Source organism: Lagopus muta, chromosome 18, assembly GCF_023343835.1.
Source record: "Lagopus muta isolate bLagMut1 chromosome 18, bLagMut1 primary, whole genome shotgun sequence".
Classification (NCBI taxonomy): domain Eukaryota; kingdom Metazoa; phylum Chordata; class Aves; order Galliformes; family Phasianidae; genus Lagopus; species Lagopus muta.
The window spans coordinates 3,302,189-3,318,431 of record NC_064450.1 but is presented as its reverse complement, the minus strand read 5'-3'; the positions used below and the strand labels follow the sequence as shown (position 1 = coordinate 3,318,431).

At 39.0% G+C, this 16,243-nt stretch overlaps 2 protein-coding genes across 3 annotated transcripts in view; one reads left to right on the top strand and one right to left on the bottom strand.

Moving 5' to 3' along the window:
- TBCD (tubulin folding cofactor D) overlaps positions 1–16,243 on the top strand; it is a 108,668-nt gene that overhangs the window by 26,285 nt on the left and 66,140 nt on the right. The gene's annotated exons all lie outside the window — the stretch shown is intronic.
- Positions 417–9,035, bottom strand: ZNF750 (zinc finger protein 750). Its single transcript, XM_048965438.1, has 3 exons — positions 8,845–9,035; positions 2,750–4,380; positions 417–2,310 (listed from the first exon to the last, which is right to left on the bottom strand). Exons 2-3 carry the CDS (start codon positions 4,174–4,176, stop codon positions 1,584–1,586), a joined length of 2,154 nt encoding a protein of 717 aa, XP_048821395.1. The 5' UTR covers positions 4,177–4,380; positions 8,845–9,035; the 3' UTR covers positions 417–1,583.

The window sequence follows — 16,243 nt, the reverse complement described above, 5'->3', positions numbered from 1 at the left end:
AGCTTTTTCTCTATGGAAGATTAAAGAACTATGGTGTTACTCTTCTGTTTCTTTAACAACTCAGAACTTAATCCCTGAAAGTTTCTGTTTAAAATTAACATCTTAGCCAGAACATTCTAAATAGTTCATCTCGGATCTCCATTGCACAAACATTAAGCAGTAAATTCTGGAGGCTGCAGGGTGTTTAATGCAGTTCTGCTTCCTTACCAAGGTTTAGGCTTGCTGCTAGTGATGAAGCAGATGAGTCTCTATTATCTGAATAACGACTCATGTATACCCATATTTTTGAGTGAATAATGGTTAATCTGCAGTTATTTTACTTACACTGATAGCAGATACTATTGAAATGTGGGTGAGGTGTTTATGCAGTGGAACAGGCTCACATAAGTCTTTTGGAGAAGTGCAGGATATGCCAGACAGCAGCTTTATCACAAAGGCTTCTCACATGGAGCTCAAGTGCAGATGTATTATTCTGCTGAATTAATTATTCAGTGAAGGAAGTTCCATTTTTAGAGTTGATACCACATTCTACTTTTTCCCCTTTTTTCCCCCCCGAAATGTGTTGCAGACAGTGCAGTGAATTTGTGTTCATGAATGACTTTTCATACGTTTTAGGTACAGGTTACAGATTTATTTGAAAAATTACAAGTTTATGTACACAGTTGCAGAAGCAGAACTAGCAGTTTTAGGATCTATTCAGAAGCACGCTGAAACTGATAATTAGTGATGCATGTTTTATGAAATAAAACCTTCACCAGGAGAGTTTTCTCAGGTGAAATAAATTATATAAATATCCTTCAAGGTTTGGAGTTTGAAGGTTGCCCAGTGTCTGTCTAAGCTCAGAGGATTAGGCACCTAAATCGTTTAGATCTTCATATTTTCAGTATTGTTTTAATAGAGGTTCAGTTAAAGCTAAACCGTGCTTATTAACTTGGTGCAGGCTGTGTCTGGTTCAGCTGAAGTCTTGTTTTTAGCCAAAACAAGAAAAACTTGCTTGTACAAGGTTTGGGTCAGTCTGTTCAAGCTGGCCTCTGCCTCTGAGTCATTTGGACTTTTGTTTTGCATTATGGTATAATGGCGAAGTGCATTCATCCCCTGACCAGTTTTTACAGTAAACTCTAAGTAGCCAGGTCTAATCTTAAGCTTGTTTTAAACTACTGAACCACGAAATAAAAAGTTGTTCAAAGAAAAAAGACAAAAAACTCTATTAAATAAAATTAATCCAGAAAAATACTGACAGTATGTTATTGAACAGTAATGTTTCTACAGCTTAAACATCTTATAAGAAAAATAAGTTGTTAAAGTTATTTTACAGTAATACAATTGCAAAAAACCTTGGAGATTTGTCTAATGGGCTTTGGCTTTAGTAATGAATGCAAAAATTCACTCATAAAAACCTGAGCTTATAGAAGGGAACGCTCAATTATTTAAAAATACTAATATAAAATTATGAACATTATTTACATAGGGGAGTTTGAATGTATCTTATCATGGACCAGATCTAGTAAGGAATGGTTTGTAGAAAATTTCTGTATAGGTGGCGACTAATTTCTGTGATTAGAAACAAATTGGAAAGTGGAGCATTAAGATACTCTTGTTCTCTTCCTCAAAGTGAAGACTCTGCTGCAGTCATTTGGCCTTACTCTTTTAGTGCTTTGCTGTGATTTTGCTGATTCTTTTTGATTTGTCCTTTTTTGTCCTTTTACTTTTTGATTGCACTGAGTATCCTGAGTATCAGAAGAGTCAGGAGTAGATTCTGTACTCAAAGTATTACAGTCCTGAGGACTTTGCCCTTCATTGTCCATCCTAACTTTGCTGGGGCTGTATGCAGCTAGCTGACAGAGAGCTACAGCCGCTGTTTGTTTCTGTTCATCGCAGCTGTCAATGATGCGTAAGTCTTGAGCTTCGTTACGGTGAGCTGGGAAAGCTTTGTCACAGGCACTGTTAATAGGGTTCTTGGGGTTGCATGCTCCTGAGCTTTCTGCTCCTGAGTTCTCATTTTCTGTCTTTGGAGAAGTAGCAGCACCATTATCATGAGATGGACTGTGGGATGTTGTTTTCGGGCTTACTGTGTTACAGGAATCTTTTACCGAGAGGTTCAGAGGCATATCTTGCAATTCTAGGAAGTTCTGACTCTCCGTTTTGGATGTGGCTTTGTATGCGTGTTCATGAGGAGGTCCTGCATTTGTGTCAGCCTTTTTTGAAAGATTAAGGGGAGCTATTCCAGTGTCGTCTTCTGTGTTGGACAGTGAACCTTCATTGTTGTGGCTTTCACTTGGTGTATATGAATCTTCATCAGTGACATTAATGCTGAAAGACATGAGGAGAGAAGAGAATTCAATATCTGTTGCTTTTTTAAAATTGAGGCTGAGGAACTGGAGAAGAGGGGAAAAAAAAAAAGTCTGGCTTGGTAGTCTTACAGTCATGTTTCTTATCTTTTCCCTCCCCCAGGTCCCTTTCACCATACCTCTCTCTCCAATAGAAGTGTTTTCCTGAAATGCACAGGTACACGCATGGTAACGGTGGTAGAGATACCTGATGCATTCAGATGAATGAGCAGCTGACTCATACAGCAGCTGGGGTTTGTACAGTTGTACATAAAGCTGTTTTGTGGACATATCTTACAGAACAAATCCCGGTGTTATAAATGCAAATGTACTTTAGGGGGATTGCATGAAATATATGCATGCTGTCTATGTGTGCCCCTAAGAATCTGACAAGAATTTGCAAGGTGATGTTATTACTTTACCTGGAAGGTGAATCTTCTCTATCTTGCTGTGTTGGCACGCTTGGAAGTAGTGCTGGTTGATCAGTGCTTTTTCTCACAGGTCTGAAAGCTGTAAAGTTTTCTTCTGGTTGATCATATTTTCCAAGTGATGTGGAGGACGATTTGTTGGAGAGGTCAAATAAGCCCTCACACGCGTGGCTTGTCTGAGTGAAGTTGGTGGGGCTGGGCCTGCCTGGGGAGCCTGTTGCCGCGCTTCCTGCAAGAGGGCTCATTTTAGCATTCTCTCTTTCATTTTGGTCATCTTTGGAATGACTTTTGGCATGCAGTAATGTTATTTCCTTTTCATAGTCTGCTTGTTTTTTGTGCGAACCTAGAGGATATTGTTGGGAAGGACTTAAAGAAGCTGGGTATAACAAAGTAGTTTCTTCCATTAGATGAGAACTTTGATCTCTGTTAATACCAGCTACGTGTGAAAATCGATAAAAAGGAGGATCCGTGGGCCTACAAAATCCATATGGTATTGGAGGAGTGGAATGATACTGCTGGAACAGCCGATAGTGTTCATATGCTGATGGATTTATGTGTTTTGGAAGTGGCCCAGGGTGAGGAAGAAAGTGTCTTTGGTCTTGCGTGCCGTAGACGGACAGAGCAGAGCTTTCACACTCGGAATTACCTGGAAGCAAGTAAGGTGTATAGATGGCCAGCCTGTGCTCATAAAAGTGGGGCGAGTAGTCTGGAATCATCGGTTGCATGTAAGGAGGAATGGAACCAAAGCCTTTTGTGGGAGGAACTTTATGTGGAAATTCTGGGAGGAAAGGAGAACCTGCTTTCCATGGGTGACTCGGTGCATGAAATGCAGATTTAGTGTGAAAAGGTGAACTTTTGTTGGAGAGCGATAGAATTTCAGGTACTTCACTTGTTTCTGGGCCTTTGCTATCTCTGTGTTCTCCTACAGGAACAAAAGCTGAGGGCCTCACGATGCTGTCCATAAGAGGCTGCATGCCGAGGGTGCTTTCTGCTGAGGTACTGGCAGGGGTTACTTCCTTCTGGATTGCAGGTTTCTGACCTTGGACTGCTGTGTTCGTTGCTTGGTTTTGTAATTCAACGTTTTCCTTGGCATCTTCTTTTGGAAAAGCGTATTGAGGCTTTGAATCGAGATTTGACAGTCCGTTTGTGGCTGACTTGGAAGAAGTGGGTTTGACTGTAGGCTCTAGGTGATTGATCTGCTTGGACTCCAAGGAACTAGTCTTTGGGCACTTGATGACACGGTCCTGCTCTGATACTAAAGTAATGGAGTTTTTGCAGAGGCCATACTTCATATGGTTAAAAAGATGGGATTTCTCATTGCAAGTAAAGGGGCACTGAAAGCACTTATACTTAAATGGCTTTCCTGGCGGTCTTGGGATGTAATGAGGCTTCTTTGGTTTACGCTCTTTGAGGAGACTCATCTTTTTTTCTGCTTTAAACAATTAAATGTAATGATTCTTTATAAAAGCTTTCTTGTGGTTAGCTTTCCTTAGTTTAGCCTCTTGATGTTTCCAGTTTATCAGGTTTCTGCAATCCTTCTTCCCAGGTGAAAAGAGGAAGCCAACTCCCAGGGTGTCTCAGGGAAGAGGAGGTGCCGGAAAGCAGCACTTCTCTAACTGGTAGCACTGGAATACAAAGTTCAAAATTAGCTGTACTGAAACATTGGAACTAAACACAAACAGTTCTTTTAAACTGTATTCCCCTTCATTATATCTATAATGCATGTTTTTTTTGGTAAAACAGGACAAATGCTAGCTCCAGATGTAAAACAGACACACGTTAAACTGGAATGTTGTTGAGCACCTAAACATATTAGCAGAAGTGTCCCAGTTTTCAGCAGTGCTGTCACCTGCTGCTGCTGGGGACTTGAAGGAGTTTTCTGTGAAAATTGAAGGAAAATTCATTCAGAGGACGAAAGCAGAAATCTAGGTGGAGCTATTGAGAGAAGTGGAGGTGGGTAGAATGAGAAGAGGCAGGTCCTGGCAGCGGCTGGGTATGGGGCAAGCTTGTCAGGCCGGTTGGGGAAAGAGAGGAGGGAGTTTCCTGCTTGGTGAAATGAGGGTGGAGTGGATTGGCTGCACTCGGGTAGCTGACTTGGCTCTTTCAGAGACTGACCAGCCCCTCTTTTAACTGCATGGCATTTCCTAACAGCCTAATCTTGATGGATACCTCAAGAGTGGCCAATCTCTCGAAGGTTAAAACCACACCAATTTTCTTCCTCTTCCTAATTCAATTAAGAGAAATGAGTACTGGAGTATCTGACTAATAGTATATTCTGCTTGATAAACACATTTCACATTCTTCTGCTGTGGAGCACCTTATGTATCGCTTTGACAGACGCACAAGTAGATTAATTCATGCTTTAAAAAAAAAGCATCTGACAGATTGATTTACAGGGGCATGATCTATCTGCCTTTCTTCAGAAAAAGTAAGGTTGTGGATACTTTGTACAGCCTAATGATTTGCTCAGTAGATAAGTCAGGAGGGCTTGTATCAGCTTGTTCCATTATGTTCGCTGATTCTGAAGGCGTGAGAAACTCTCAGAGTCAAGTTCTCATGATTTTATAGGATGTGTTATGGCAGAGATCTAAAAACTGATGATTTCATCATGAACTATAAGCATCATTATCAAAATGATGACTGTTGCAAAACCACGTACTGTATCTATTGTGTTACCCGAAACTGCAGGAATACTAATTGTAGGAGTGACTAGGATAGCTTCATTTTTTATTTTTTTATTTTTTAAAGCTTTTTACATAGAGGTTTGGATTAGTAGCGTGAAAATATCAAGTTTATGGAAAGAATTGTTAGTAATTACATGCTGTGAGATTTTAGTTGAAGCAGAAATGTTTTGCATTTCTTAAATCAGATAGTTTAATAGAAAATGGCATGCAACACGTTATGAAAACAGAAGGCAAAGCTACAGAATTGCTGCTTGTTTTATCAGGTATAGTAATTCTGGGAAATTGTGTTACGTATTGTTTCTGATGTCATAGAAATATTAATTCGTGTTAGAATGGTAATTGTGAAAGCACTCTGGAAAATGCAGCCTGCTGTATAAATAGAAAAAAAAGATCTTTGGATTAGAATTAACAAATAATTAAATCTGTGGCAGTGTAAGGAAGTAGGAGTGTGCAGAGACGTTGCTTCTTAATTCTCAGCTTTTAACAAAGCTTTTTTGTTGGACTTCATAGGCACTGATATTGTTACAGTACAAAAGAAAACTACTCAAAATGTCCAGCAGCACGTTGAATTCCTGCCACTGCAGTCTGGTTAAAATAGTAGCTCAAACTAATAAAATAAAAATACAAAACAAATGTGCCTTGTAGGATTTAAAAACTAATAGCCTGCATTCCTCTGAAGGTTTAAGAATAATGCTTTTACTTAATAAATACATAAAAATAAAAATGAAGACTTGCAGTGGGAGGTCCAGATAGGTAGCTGGCTGGTTGGTTGGTGGGTTGTTGTTTTTTTTTTTGCCTTAAGTGAATTTACTTTTGACTAATGGTGCATAGCTAACTCAGACAGCTTGTAATGGACGTGATCATGTCAGTTTGTTCTTGTTCTTTATATCTTCTTGGAAGCCCTTGTACTGATAGTTCTTGAAAAGAAGATATTGTTGTCAAAACTCCACTGCATTCTTAGTTTGGCCATTTATGATAAGTCTGAATTTACATTCAGGTGCAGCACTTATAATAAAGAGATGTTAATTAGATTTTCTTGTTCTTCTAGCTTTCCTTTGCTTAATAGTGTAAATTCCTGTGCGTCCTGTTCCCCCCCACCCCGACGTTGTACTTGGTATTTAACTTTGATTCAAGTTATTCCTGTTCTGCAGAATATTAAGTATCATTTCTTAATAAGATAAAATGCTCTGTTGCAGTTTTAATGTTAGAAATTCAGAGCATTGGCAGCTTCTTTGCAACGTGTCTACAGGAGAGAATTAGGAATGCTTTTTGATGGCATGCTCAGCCTGCAGACAGCGCTTCTGGAGCCAGCCATGCTCACCTGAGAGGGTACAGCGAGGAGCTCATTTGGAAAGGGTGTTCACCCTTAGTAAACTAGTGTCAGCCAGATTCATGTTGTGTTTTGCTCTTTTAATGGTTAATCCTTTTCTTTTTCTAATGACTTAAACGTGCCAGTAGTAGAACATTTCTAAACTAAGCCAAAAAGGACACTTTGTCTTTTAATTTCAAAGTAAAACCCAGGAGTATTTGGCAAAAGTACTTATTTCATAACTAAAGAAATTTAAAACTATTTGAACACACGTATAAAACTGGAAGGATTCTAATGGTTTGAAGAAGTTGCAATTTAGACTGTCTGTATATAATTAACATTAGTTACTTGCAGTTGTACAATGCATGTTTTAGATGACTGAAATTAAGATCTAGAATTAGAAAAAAAAAATCAAAATAAGTAGTTCCTTTTTACTTAGTCTGGAATCCCATGACTTGTGATATTATTTAAAAAATGGGGAAAAAAAAATGTTGAATAGCAGGATGATAGCTTTGATAGCTTTCATGCCTTTTTGTTTGTTAACTGAGAGTGTAGCTCCTGAATGCCAGATTTGAGAAGTGTGGATAGTGAAATACAAAATCTTGCTAGTTTTGCAGTGCAGCAGTAGTGTTGATTTATACTTCTATAGGAAACAGGTTACTGAGATCATGGGTTAAACCTGAGGCTCTCAGTTGTTTGCTCTGTCGGCAGCACACGTTCTTACAGCCCTGTCCAGCCGCAGAGCGAGAGCTGCGTGCTTAAACTGGAAGGAAGAAGTCGTGCTGCTGCTGCCTCCTTGCTTTCACAAAGGTTAGCAAGGCCAGAAAATAAGGTTATAATTTAGAATTGTGTGCGTGTATGTGTAAGTGCATAAAAATGTATTTCTATGTATACTTGTGTATGTATACTTATACATATGTATTCATAAGCATACATACACACATGTATATACACTTGTACATATATATATATATATATATATATATATATATATGCATGCTGTTTTTTAGTTTTTAAAGCAGTCTAAATTGTTTAAGATGTCCAGCTGATCAAAGGGGAAATTTCAAAATGTCTTTTATTACAAGCAGGGCTGGTAATTAGGCGTCTTTTTAGGACACTGCTTTAGCAAACTACGTAACAGTTTGTCATGCACACTCCATTATTATTGCAGTATCCTTTGGTGATGTTGATCTCTCTGACCAGGAGCACTCACTGGGGTGGAAACATTTTGAAGGACATGCTATAATTAAAATATTGTGATGTGGCATTATTGCATAACTCAAGGACATGCCATTGTCACCTACCTAGAGTGTTGCAAGAACAAGATTTGTGAGGTTTATTCTGGTTGAGATTTTCCAGTGATTAACTACCACTCCCTTCTAAACTTCCAGTTCCTTTAAACTGAAAGATAAATTTTAACACAACTGTTTGTTAATTAGGAGGAAACATGGGCGAGAGGAGTGGGTTGGCGAGGGCTGGGAAGGAAGTGTGCGTGCAGGGAGTGAGGGCTGTGCTTGTAAGAGAGGCGGCAGGGACCGAGCAGCCTGGTGAGGTGGTGGGGATGGGAATACAAAATCTTCGCAAATATTAACTTAATAACTCCCCATCTTAATGCACTTTAATTGGCGAGAGAAAGGGTAACTCATAACAATCCAGTTTTCTTTGCTACATTCCCACAAGCTGGAAAACTAACAAATCAAAACTGAAACGGAATACGTGGTTCTCACACAGGCTCTTCAGATTAACCCAGTCCTACTGTATAAAGAATAGTTGGCAGAATAAGCAGCAATTCCTATCAATACAGCTTTTCTGTCATTTTCAATATAATACCTTAATTTTCTCTATAGGAAAAAAAATTTTTCACCAGCAAGAGTAAGTTACTGTAAAAACTTAGAGTCCCTTTTTGGCACAGTCTAAAATCTTTCCCTCTCCTGTTGAAACTTTGTGCCGAAAGCTTTAAGTGGTGCAGTAAATGCACCTGCTGGGAGGAACCCAGGCTTCTGAGCCAGCTGAAAAAGGAAAACCTCCGATTTACTTTTCAGCTGTAATATAAACACATTTGTATTTGAAAAAATTCTTTAAAGAAGAGTACTTACCAGAGACATAGGTGCGTGAAACCTTCCAGGTGATCACTGTTGCTACCCTGTAGCTGTCACTGCTGAGAGAGAAGTACCTGTTCGCTGCCGGCTCCCTAAGTGAAACTGCAGGAGGTTGTTTCAGGGGGAGGGACTTAAGAAGTGTAGGAGTTGAGCCCTCAGGGTGTAGAGATGCACCTGATATTACTCCAGCCTGAAGCTACGATTCATTTGTTTGCGTCCACTGCTTTCATTCAGCATTACCTCAGCATCTCGGCTATCGAAGGGAGCTCTTGTTGCTTTTGTGCCCTCCAACAACCAAGTTTTACTCCGAACTCTGGTGTCTGTTCCTCTGAGCAGCACTCTGCAGCGTGGGGTCGGAAATGAGTAGGCATGATAGACTGAGCTTCCAACCTACTTCACTTCACTGGAAATGACTTGTGAGCAGCAGAATCAACAGCACACAGAGGGTAGCAAAGCTTAAAAATAGGAATTTTACATTCTTATTAGAAACTGGCTTTTTTTTATATTAATGCCATTGGAGCCTTAATATTGCTTTTTTTTTTTTCCTCACCCTCTCCATTTTTATTTAAATCTTTTTGTCCTTCATGAGTCTCCTCTCTGAAGGCGGGACTGAACTAACTCTAAGCTTGCCACAGGAACCTGCCAAAGCTTGCCTATAATCAGCAGTCAAATGTACAGATCCTGCAAATGGGAAGGAGTCACCTCAGTGAGGAATTGATTATCACGTCTGAACGTTTGCTCAGGAGTGGTAAAACTGCATGGGGAAAGGAGGAAATCTCATCATCTGCTGATTAGTGCCAGTACTCGCTCTTAGCTGCATTTTAGTTGGAGATCATAAATGACAACTTTATTAGTGTATCTACCAATTATCTAGTGGCTTGGTGAAATAATAACTTCTCACATACTGGCCCTTTAAAAGGAAAATCCTTGGGTACTTCTGTCTAGTTGTCTCTAAAAATCCATTTCTGTTACTGTAAATGAGTCCTAAGTGGTTTCTGGCCACAACTTCTGATGGTTTTTAGCCATTAAATTTTTGAAGCTTTAAAATATGGAGGTGTGAATGTCTTACGGACTTTCACCTAAGTATACAGATAAGTATACAGACTTATCCTACCTAAGTATACAGATTCCCATCCTTCCTGTCACTGTGCCAATGTAGTTTTCTGGACATTTTTTCTAACTACGAGCAGTTGATTTTGTTTGTTTGTTTTTTTGCTTTAATATTCACTTTCCTATAATGCAGCCTAACAGTGTAAAAAGATGTCATACTACTGTCTACTGTAAATTCTTTGGCTCTGTAAAGACCTGCAGGGAGAAGACCTTTGCTTCAGCTGCTGAAGATGTTACTCAGAAGTCCATAATCTCCAGTGCTCTAGTCTTTGTTTTCTGTAGCTTGAGGAAAGTTTCTTTTTTACTTGTATTTTTTGGCACGTGATGGAGTGGAGGTGGGTTTCTTTGAGTAGAATCTGATCACATATTTTGTTTTGAAAGAAAATTGTGTGTTTTGGCAACCAGAAAGAGCTACCTTGCTTTTCACCTTGATGTTTGTGAGCCACTTGTTCATGATTACTAGAGCAAAAAATGGGGATCCTTTAATTTAGGTGACTGAATTGGGTTGGGAGGCAGCACAACCCCCTTCCCTGATCTAGTATGTGCGAGGTGGATGTGATGTCTAATTGCTTCCCTGTTCCAAGGAAAATGTAAAGCTACTTTCTGGAAGGTCACCTAAAGTCAGCTGCAAATGAAGTAAAACTGGAAAAATAGAATAGTATGTGACTGGTTTTCTTGGTGTTGGGATGATATTAAAATTTCAGATCGAGGTGAGAGGATTCATTGATGGACCCCAGAAGAGGAGCACAATAGCTCCTTGTTTGTGCTCCTGGAAGTAATAAATCTTGATTGCAGTGACGTGGTTTCATCACTTTTGTTAACTCATTATACTTGCATCTTGAGTATTTGGTAAACGGAACCCAGTTGCTGTTAGTAACACCCTCCTTAGTTTACTTGAGTACAGCACTCAGATTAATTGAGATGAGCAGCAGAATGGACATAATAACGTGTTTATTAATTTTTTTCTCCATATTTTTCCTTTCCCCAGTTGTGATTGTTTTTATACCTCTGATGGTTTGAAGCTGTACTTTCATTGCTTCTTTATGTAGTTTAACACATACATTTGGGTTCTAAATTCTATGTAAAATTCAGTCTCCTGAACATTATCAAGGATGTGTTGCATAGCTATAGTTGGATTTCATATGTCTAGTAACTGTGCATAAAATGCCATTCTTTAAGTGTTAGTAACTTCATGTTTTTATATGGTCTTTTTCTGACGTTTGGCATGAAACACAAAACAAAATGTTGCTATCAGAAGCCATACATATAAATGGGATAAACTTAACCTGTTCTTGATAAGCTGCTTACCTAATTTTTATTTTAATCCTCTCACTTCAAACTTGAATTCCCTGGATGTGTCAAAGAGTGCTTGGTGTTACCCTGGTCACTTATCAAGCCCTCTGTTAATCAGGTGATTCTCAGCTTTCTGCTCTAAAGCATAGAACAGCCCTGGTGCCTGAGTTGCTCTGATGCCATGGATCAACCAGAGCTGCTGCTGGCTTTCAGAACATGTCCACTGGTTGTCAGTCATCAGCAGGACTGCCAAGTCTATCTCGAGCTGCTTTACAAATGCACGGACTTGTTATTCCAAGAAAGAAGAATGATCAAAGATAAAGTCACTTAGTTGAGCACTGGTGGACGTATAACTCATGAAGCTCAGAGCCTGCCTTGTGGAGGAGCCTTGAAACTGTGTGACTGGCAGCCACTTCTGCCCCTGTCACTTTTGTTATGTGTCTGGATGAGTGGCTTTGAGCTAAATGTTCAAGAAAGCCCTTTTTGTTCTCTGGTTGCTCAAACTGAAGTTATTGACAGATTTTGCTATCTGTATTAACATGTTTGGACTGGGCTGCCTTACAGTCCTGGGGGGGGCAGATGTATTTGAATGTAATTGGTGTAGTTCATGCTGTGCCCCAAAACATTACGTGATTCTTGTACAATATTCTCATAACTATTTTCTTCTATCCCATATGAATAGTCATTAGTCTTAATGCTTTTCAAATAACAGCTTTGAAACGTGCCTTTGTTTCTCATAATGATTTCAGTCCCTGACTTTGGAGATATGTCTGGGCAGATTACCTTGCTGATGTTTGTGAGCCACTTGTTCATGATTACTAGAGCAAATTATTTGTATGGGAAAAGAATAAAAGCTCAGCAGTTAATAGCAACTGCAGATCATATTTTTAGATATTTATTGTGGCCTGCGCTGTGAGTGTTTGGCCTGGAACTGGGATGATCTTCCTTCTAGTTCCCATCCTCACCCTTGGGCAGTGAAACATCTCGGGGGAAGTTGGTAACCTCAGAAACTGAGACTGTAGGCAAAACTGGGAACTGTTTATAAAAAGGAGCTTTGGGTAGTCGTTCTTTTCATTATCAGTCCTTTTAACAGAGATGTAAAATATGCTTTTCTTGAGTTTCTACTTGATGTTTTGGTTATAATTGCCTTTTAAAATTTATTATTCCTGGTGTTTTTCATGCAGAGTGTTTTTGCTTTGATTTCAAGATTTACGCCAGAGATTCTAAGACAGTTTTCTCACTCATTCACTCATGTGAAGTGAAGTTTTTTCTCATGGAATCCAGTAGTAGGATCTGAAATGAATTGTGCCACGTGCAGTTCTAGTTTATATGAAATCAGTCCCACACGTTTTCTTTGAGGCATCGTTGTCTGTCTGCAGCAATGCCAGTCTGATGAAGGAGAGAACATGATGCATGCAGTGAGAACTTCTGGACTTAAAAGGTTTTTAGCTTTCAGTCATCCTTTGAAACGTGTCAAATTTGTAAAGGCTTAGATGACTAATTTGTTGTCTACTACTAAAACTTTAAAAGCAATATAGAAGAACATGTGAAATCTGCTATTTTATTCTTTATTTTTTAAATCCAAAGCTCTTGAACTGCAATTTGTCTGTGTTTTTCAGTTGGAAACTGTGTGTTACCATTTAGCTCAGTCTTTTTAATATGGGTCATGCAGCTGCTTTTGCAATATAGAGAAAACATTGACAAAAAGAAAAGAAAACAATGACAAGTCATTAAAATTTTGTGTTCTGATGTATTTTTGTGAATTTCTGCATTTGGAATTGTAGCACTCTTAAATGAAACATTTCTGACTGTACAGTGTGTGTCAGGGCCAAAAACTTGTATTTTAGTGTGGTTTCTATATGATTTCACATCTTTTGTTTTGCACTGTATTTGTGGTTTTGTAGGCTTTAGACTATTATTTATAGGGGTTTTTATTTAATTGGGTGGGGATAAATACTAAACAAACAAGAGAATCCTAGTTTACTTGAATTTCTGGTTTGCTTGTGAAAGGACGTTATTAAAATTTCTCTTGATGACAGCATAGTATAAACTTTCTAGCTAATAAGGTGTGTCATATATAGGAACATGAAACTTCCTAGGTGTTCTCAATATGTCAGTGGCGAGACTGAAAGTGTTCTCATGCTGAATTCTCCCAAAAACTCACTGGCTGCTCAGAAGTCCCAGCTGTATCTGTTAAATGGCACCCGCAGTGCCATTGTAGAACTGTGAAAACGTGTGTGTAAGGGTGGTAGCACTGGCATCTTGGAAGAGCAAGAAGAGGAAGCCAAGGGCAAGGAGTGTGGAAGAACTCTGCAGTTAAACTTGCAATGCAGTAGTGCTTATTTTGGAAGGATTCCAGCCAGGAAGGCGTTATTTTTGGTCTGCCTACATTCTTATGTGCCCTTACCTATTCACAGTGCATTGACTGAAACAATCCCTCTCCCACTTATTAAACTGTGGAAACAATGAAAGCAGCATTTAAACTCATGATGCTGATGAAGTAGATAAACAATGGCTAATTCAGAGGTGTAACATTGGTGGGTCAGTGCGAGTGAGCCAAATCTTGAATCCATGTGTTACTCTCAAAATAAGCAGAGAAGTTTGGGGAAAAAAAAACCAACTTGTCAAGAACCATCATTTATTTCTTCTATCAATTACCTTCAGAGTAAAGGTAGAAAAATATATTTAAAAAAAAAAAAACCTTTATGTTTGTACTCAAAATTACTTTTAGTGATGTGGAACTGAGATGGGATTTAGGATGCCTTGGAATGGAAAATTTGGTAACTTTAAATTGGAAATTTAGGATGTCACTGTGGAAATTGGAATGATTTTTTTAGCATTTCAGTCAAAGAGGGCAGGCAGTGCTGCTGGCACAGGGAAATATTTTGTGTATTATTTGTGCAGAATGATAAGCATATTGCTTAAATAGGAAATGCTGTTTATTTCAGTGTTGAAAGAATGTCACCGTATGCCCAACTTCCATCATTCCCTCAGCTTCTGTCGTGTATCTCATTAATTTGGTTAGAGGGAGTATGTGCTCTTTGATAGTACCAGGTTATCAGTGGTGTGTCTGGTACAGAACATGCCCATGTGTTGGCTGGTATTGATAAGACAGTAGGTTTGTTTGACAGTATGGAGAATGGTGCTTCCTGGTTGTTATATACCAATGTTAGTGTACTTTAAAAAGAAAAAAAAAAGTCTGAAAAACTCTACATAGAATGGAAAAGGAACATCTTTTGCTTGTCCGGTTCCATCATTCCACTTATCAAGAATTTTAAAAAAAGATTAAATTTAAAACCAATACTGATTTCAAGAGTGTTCTATAATGAAGTTTAAGTTATACGTTTAAGTAGTCTCAGAAAAGTGTATTCTAGAGCATCTTAAACCTTGCATGCTCCATTTTTAATATCTTCTGTGTTTTCATATTCCAGAGTAAGTTATTTGATACTGACTTGCAGCTGCCTCGGTTTTTGGAGGAGGACACATCAGGAAGTCAGGCTCTGAAATGTGCTAATCTATCCTGAAGTGGTAGTTAATTGTGAGGCTTTTGGCAAGCATCCAGGTACTTTTCATCGCAGGTACAGGAAGAAATGAAAAAAGATCTATCTGTCTTAGGTGGACTCCTAGAATCTAGAGAACACCCAAACCTGAAAGGCTGGTTGTGGAAGAATTTCTTTTCTCTAACACCCAGGTGAACTTTAAAAATGATATACGACACTGATACTGAAAATCGTATTTCAAAAAGTTGTAATGGGAATGTCATCATAATGGTTTTCAAATTAGCAAGAAGGTATTAAAAATACTTTTTTCTTCTGGAGAGATTAAATTAAATGGCTGAAGCTACAGCAGGAAAAGTCCCTCCCCCAGTGCAACTGGGAAATGGTACAAATGCTAAGCAGGGAATAAATGACAATGAATTGCTTCTAGCTTTTTCACTGCAGGGTTTATCTCAATATTGCACAACCTTAGCCTAAAGGTTGGGGTTTCTCTGGTGATTTTTCTTTTCTGACATGCAGTGTTATGAATTTGCAAAATTTTTATACTCCTTCAGAGCAAGTAATTCACTCGGTAGGATTCCTTCATAAACCTGTTTCTTCGTGTCCTTAAACTGCAATTTGCTACTGCTGAAGTTAAAGGAAGAGCTGTTAGCTGTAACCTGTATGAAGGTCTCTGTTTAGCTCTCATGTGGCCTTGGGCATGAGCGTGTAGGCTGATCTCTGAAACATTCAGTGCTCTGTGCTTCAGCACTGAAGCAGAGGTTGATCACTGCTGTTGTAGGTCAGCTGTAGTTCTTTCTCTGTAGCCAGGTAGGGGTTCTTACAAATTGTGCGTTTTTATGGCTGCATTACATAATGATGTTGAGATAGACTGGCCAAAATCCAGATCTGTCTGCTTCCACATTGGCCCTCTGCCATCCTCGGAAGCTTGCTCCAATTTTAGGGTTGTAGCACTTCGGCAAACCTGCCATTAGTTTATTGAAGCAGATGCCTGGGAAATGAGCATTAACGTCCATTTCTTTAAATACTGTATTTAAGTAATATGAGTGGTATCAAACAGCGAGTCTTCAGCAGAGATGTAGTTAAAATGCAGTTCTTTAGGGCAACATCCACCTTAACCAACAATCCTTTCTGTTCTGCCTGAGAGCCAGTCTTTGCATTACATACTTTCCACCCTCAGCAGCAAGGCAGACAACAATCTCCTCTACAGCCCAGCTGTGATTCATGGCTAGAGCAGGTCTTTCCTGTGTGCTGACTGAGATAGGTCCATGGAAAAAAATACCACGTGATCATATAATTAAAGACTCTCTTAATTCATTACGTAGTGAGAGACTGAACTGAGATTGCAACCAGACAGACACACTTCTCCATAGTCACGGGTTAGAAAAAGCCCATTTGGTCTGCGGATATGCATATATATAGCCTTATATATGTGGTCAGCATTAAGAATTGTGAGAAACTTATGGCGGCTTAAGATGCTCCAGCTGTTAAATTCA

What these genes read in the sequence shown, in the direction of transcription:
- ZNF750 (XM_048965438.1), bottom strand. Translation starts at nt 4,176, where the DNA reads ATGAGTCTCCTCAAAGAGCGTAAACCAAAGAAGCCTCATTACATCCCA. An exon ending in AGAGAAGATTCACCTTCCAG is followed by an intron (nt 2,311 to 2,749) that starts GTAAAGTAATAA and finishes CATGTCTTTCAG; the next exon opens with CATTAATGTCACTGATGAAG.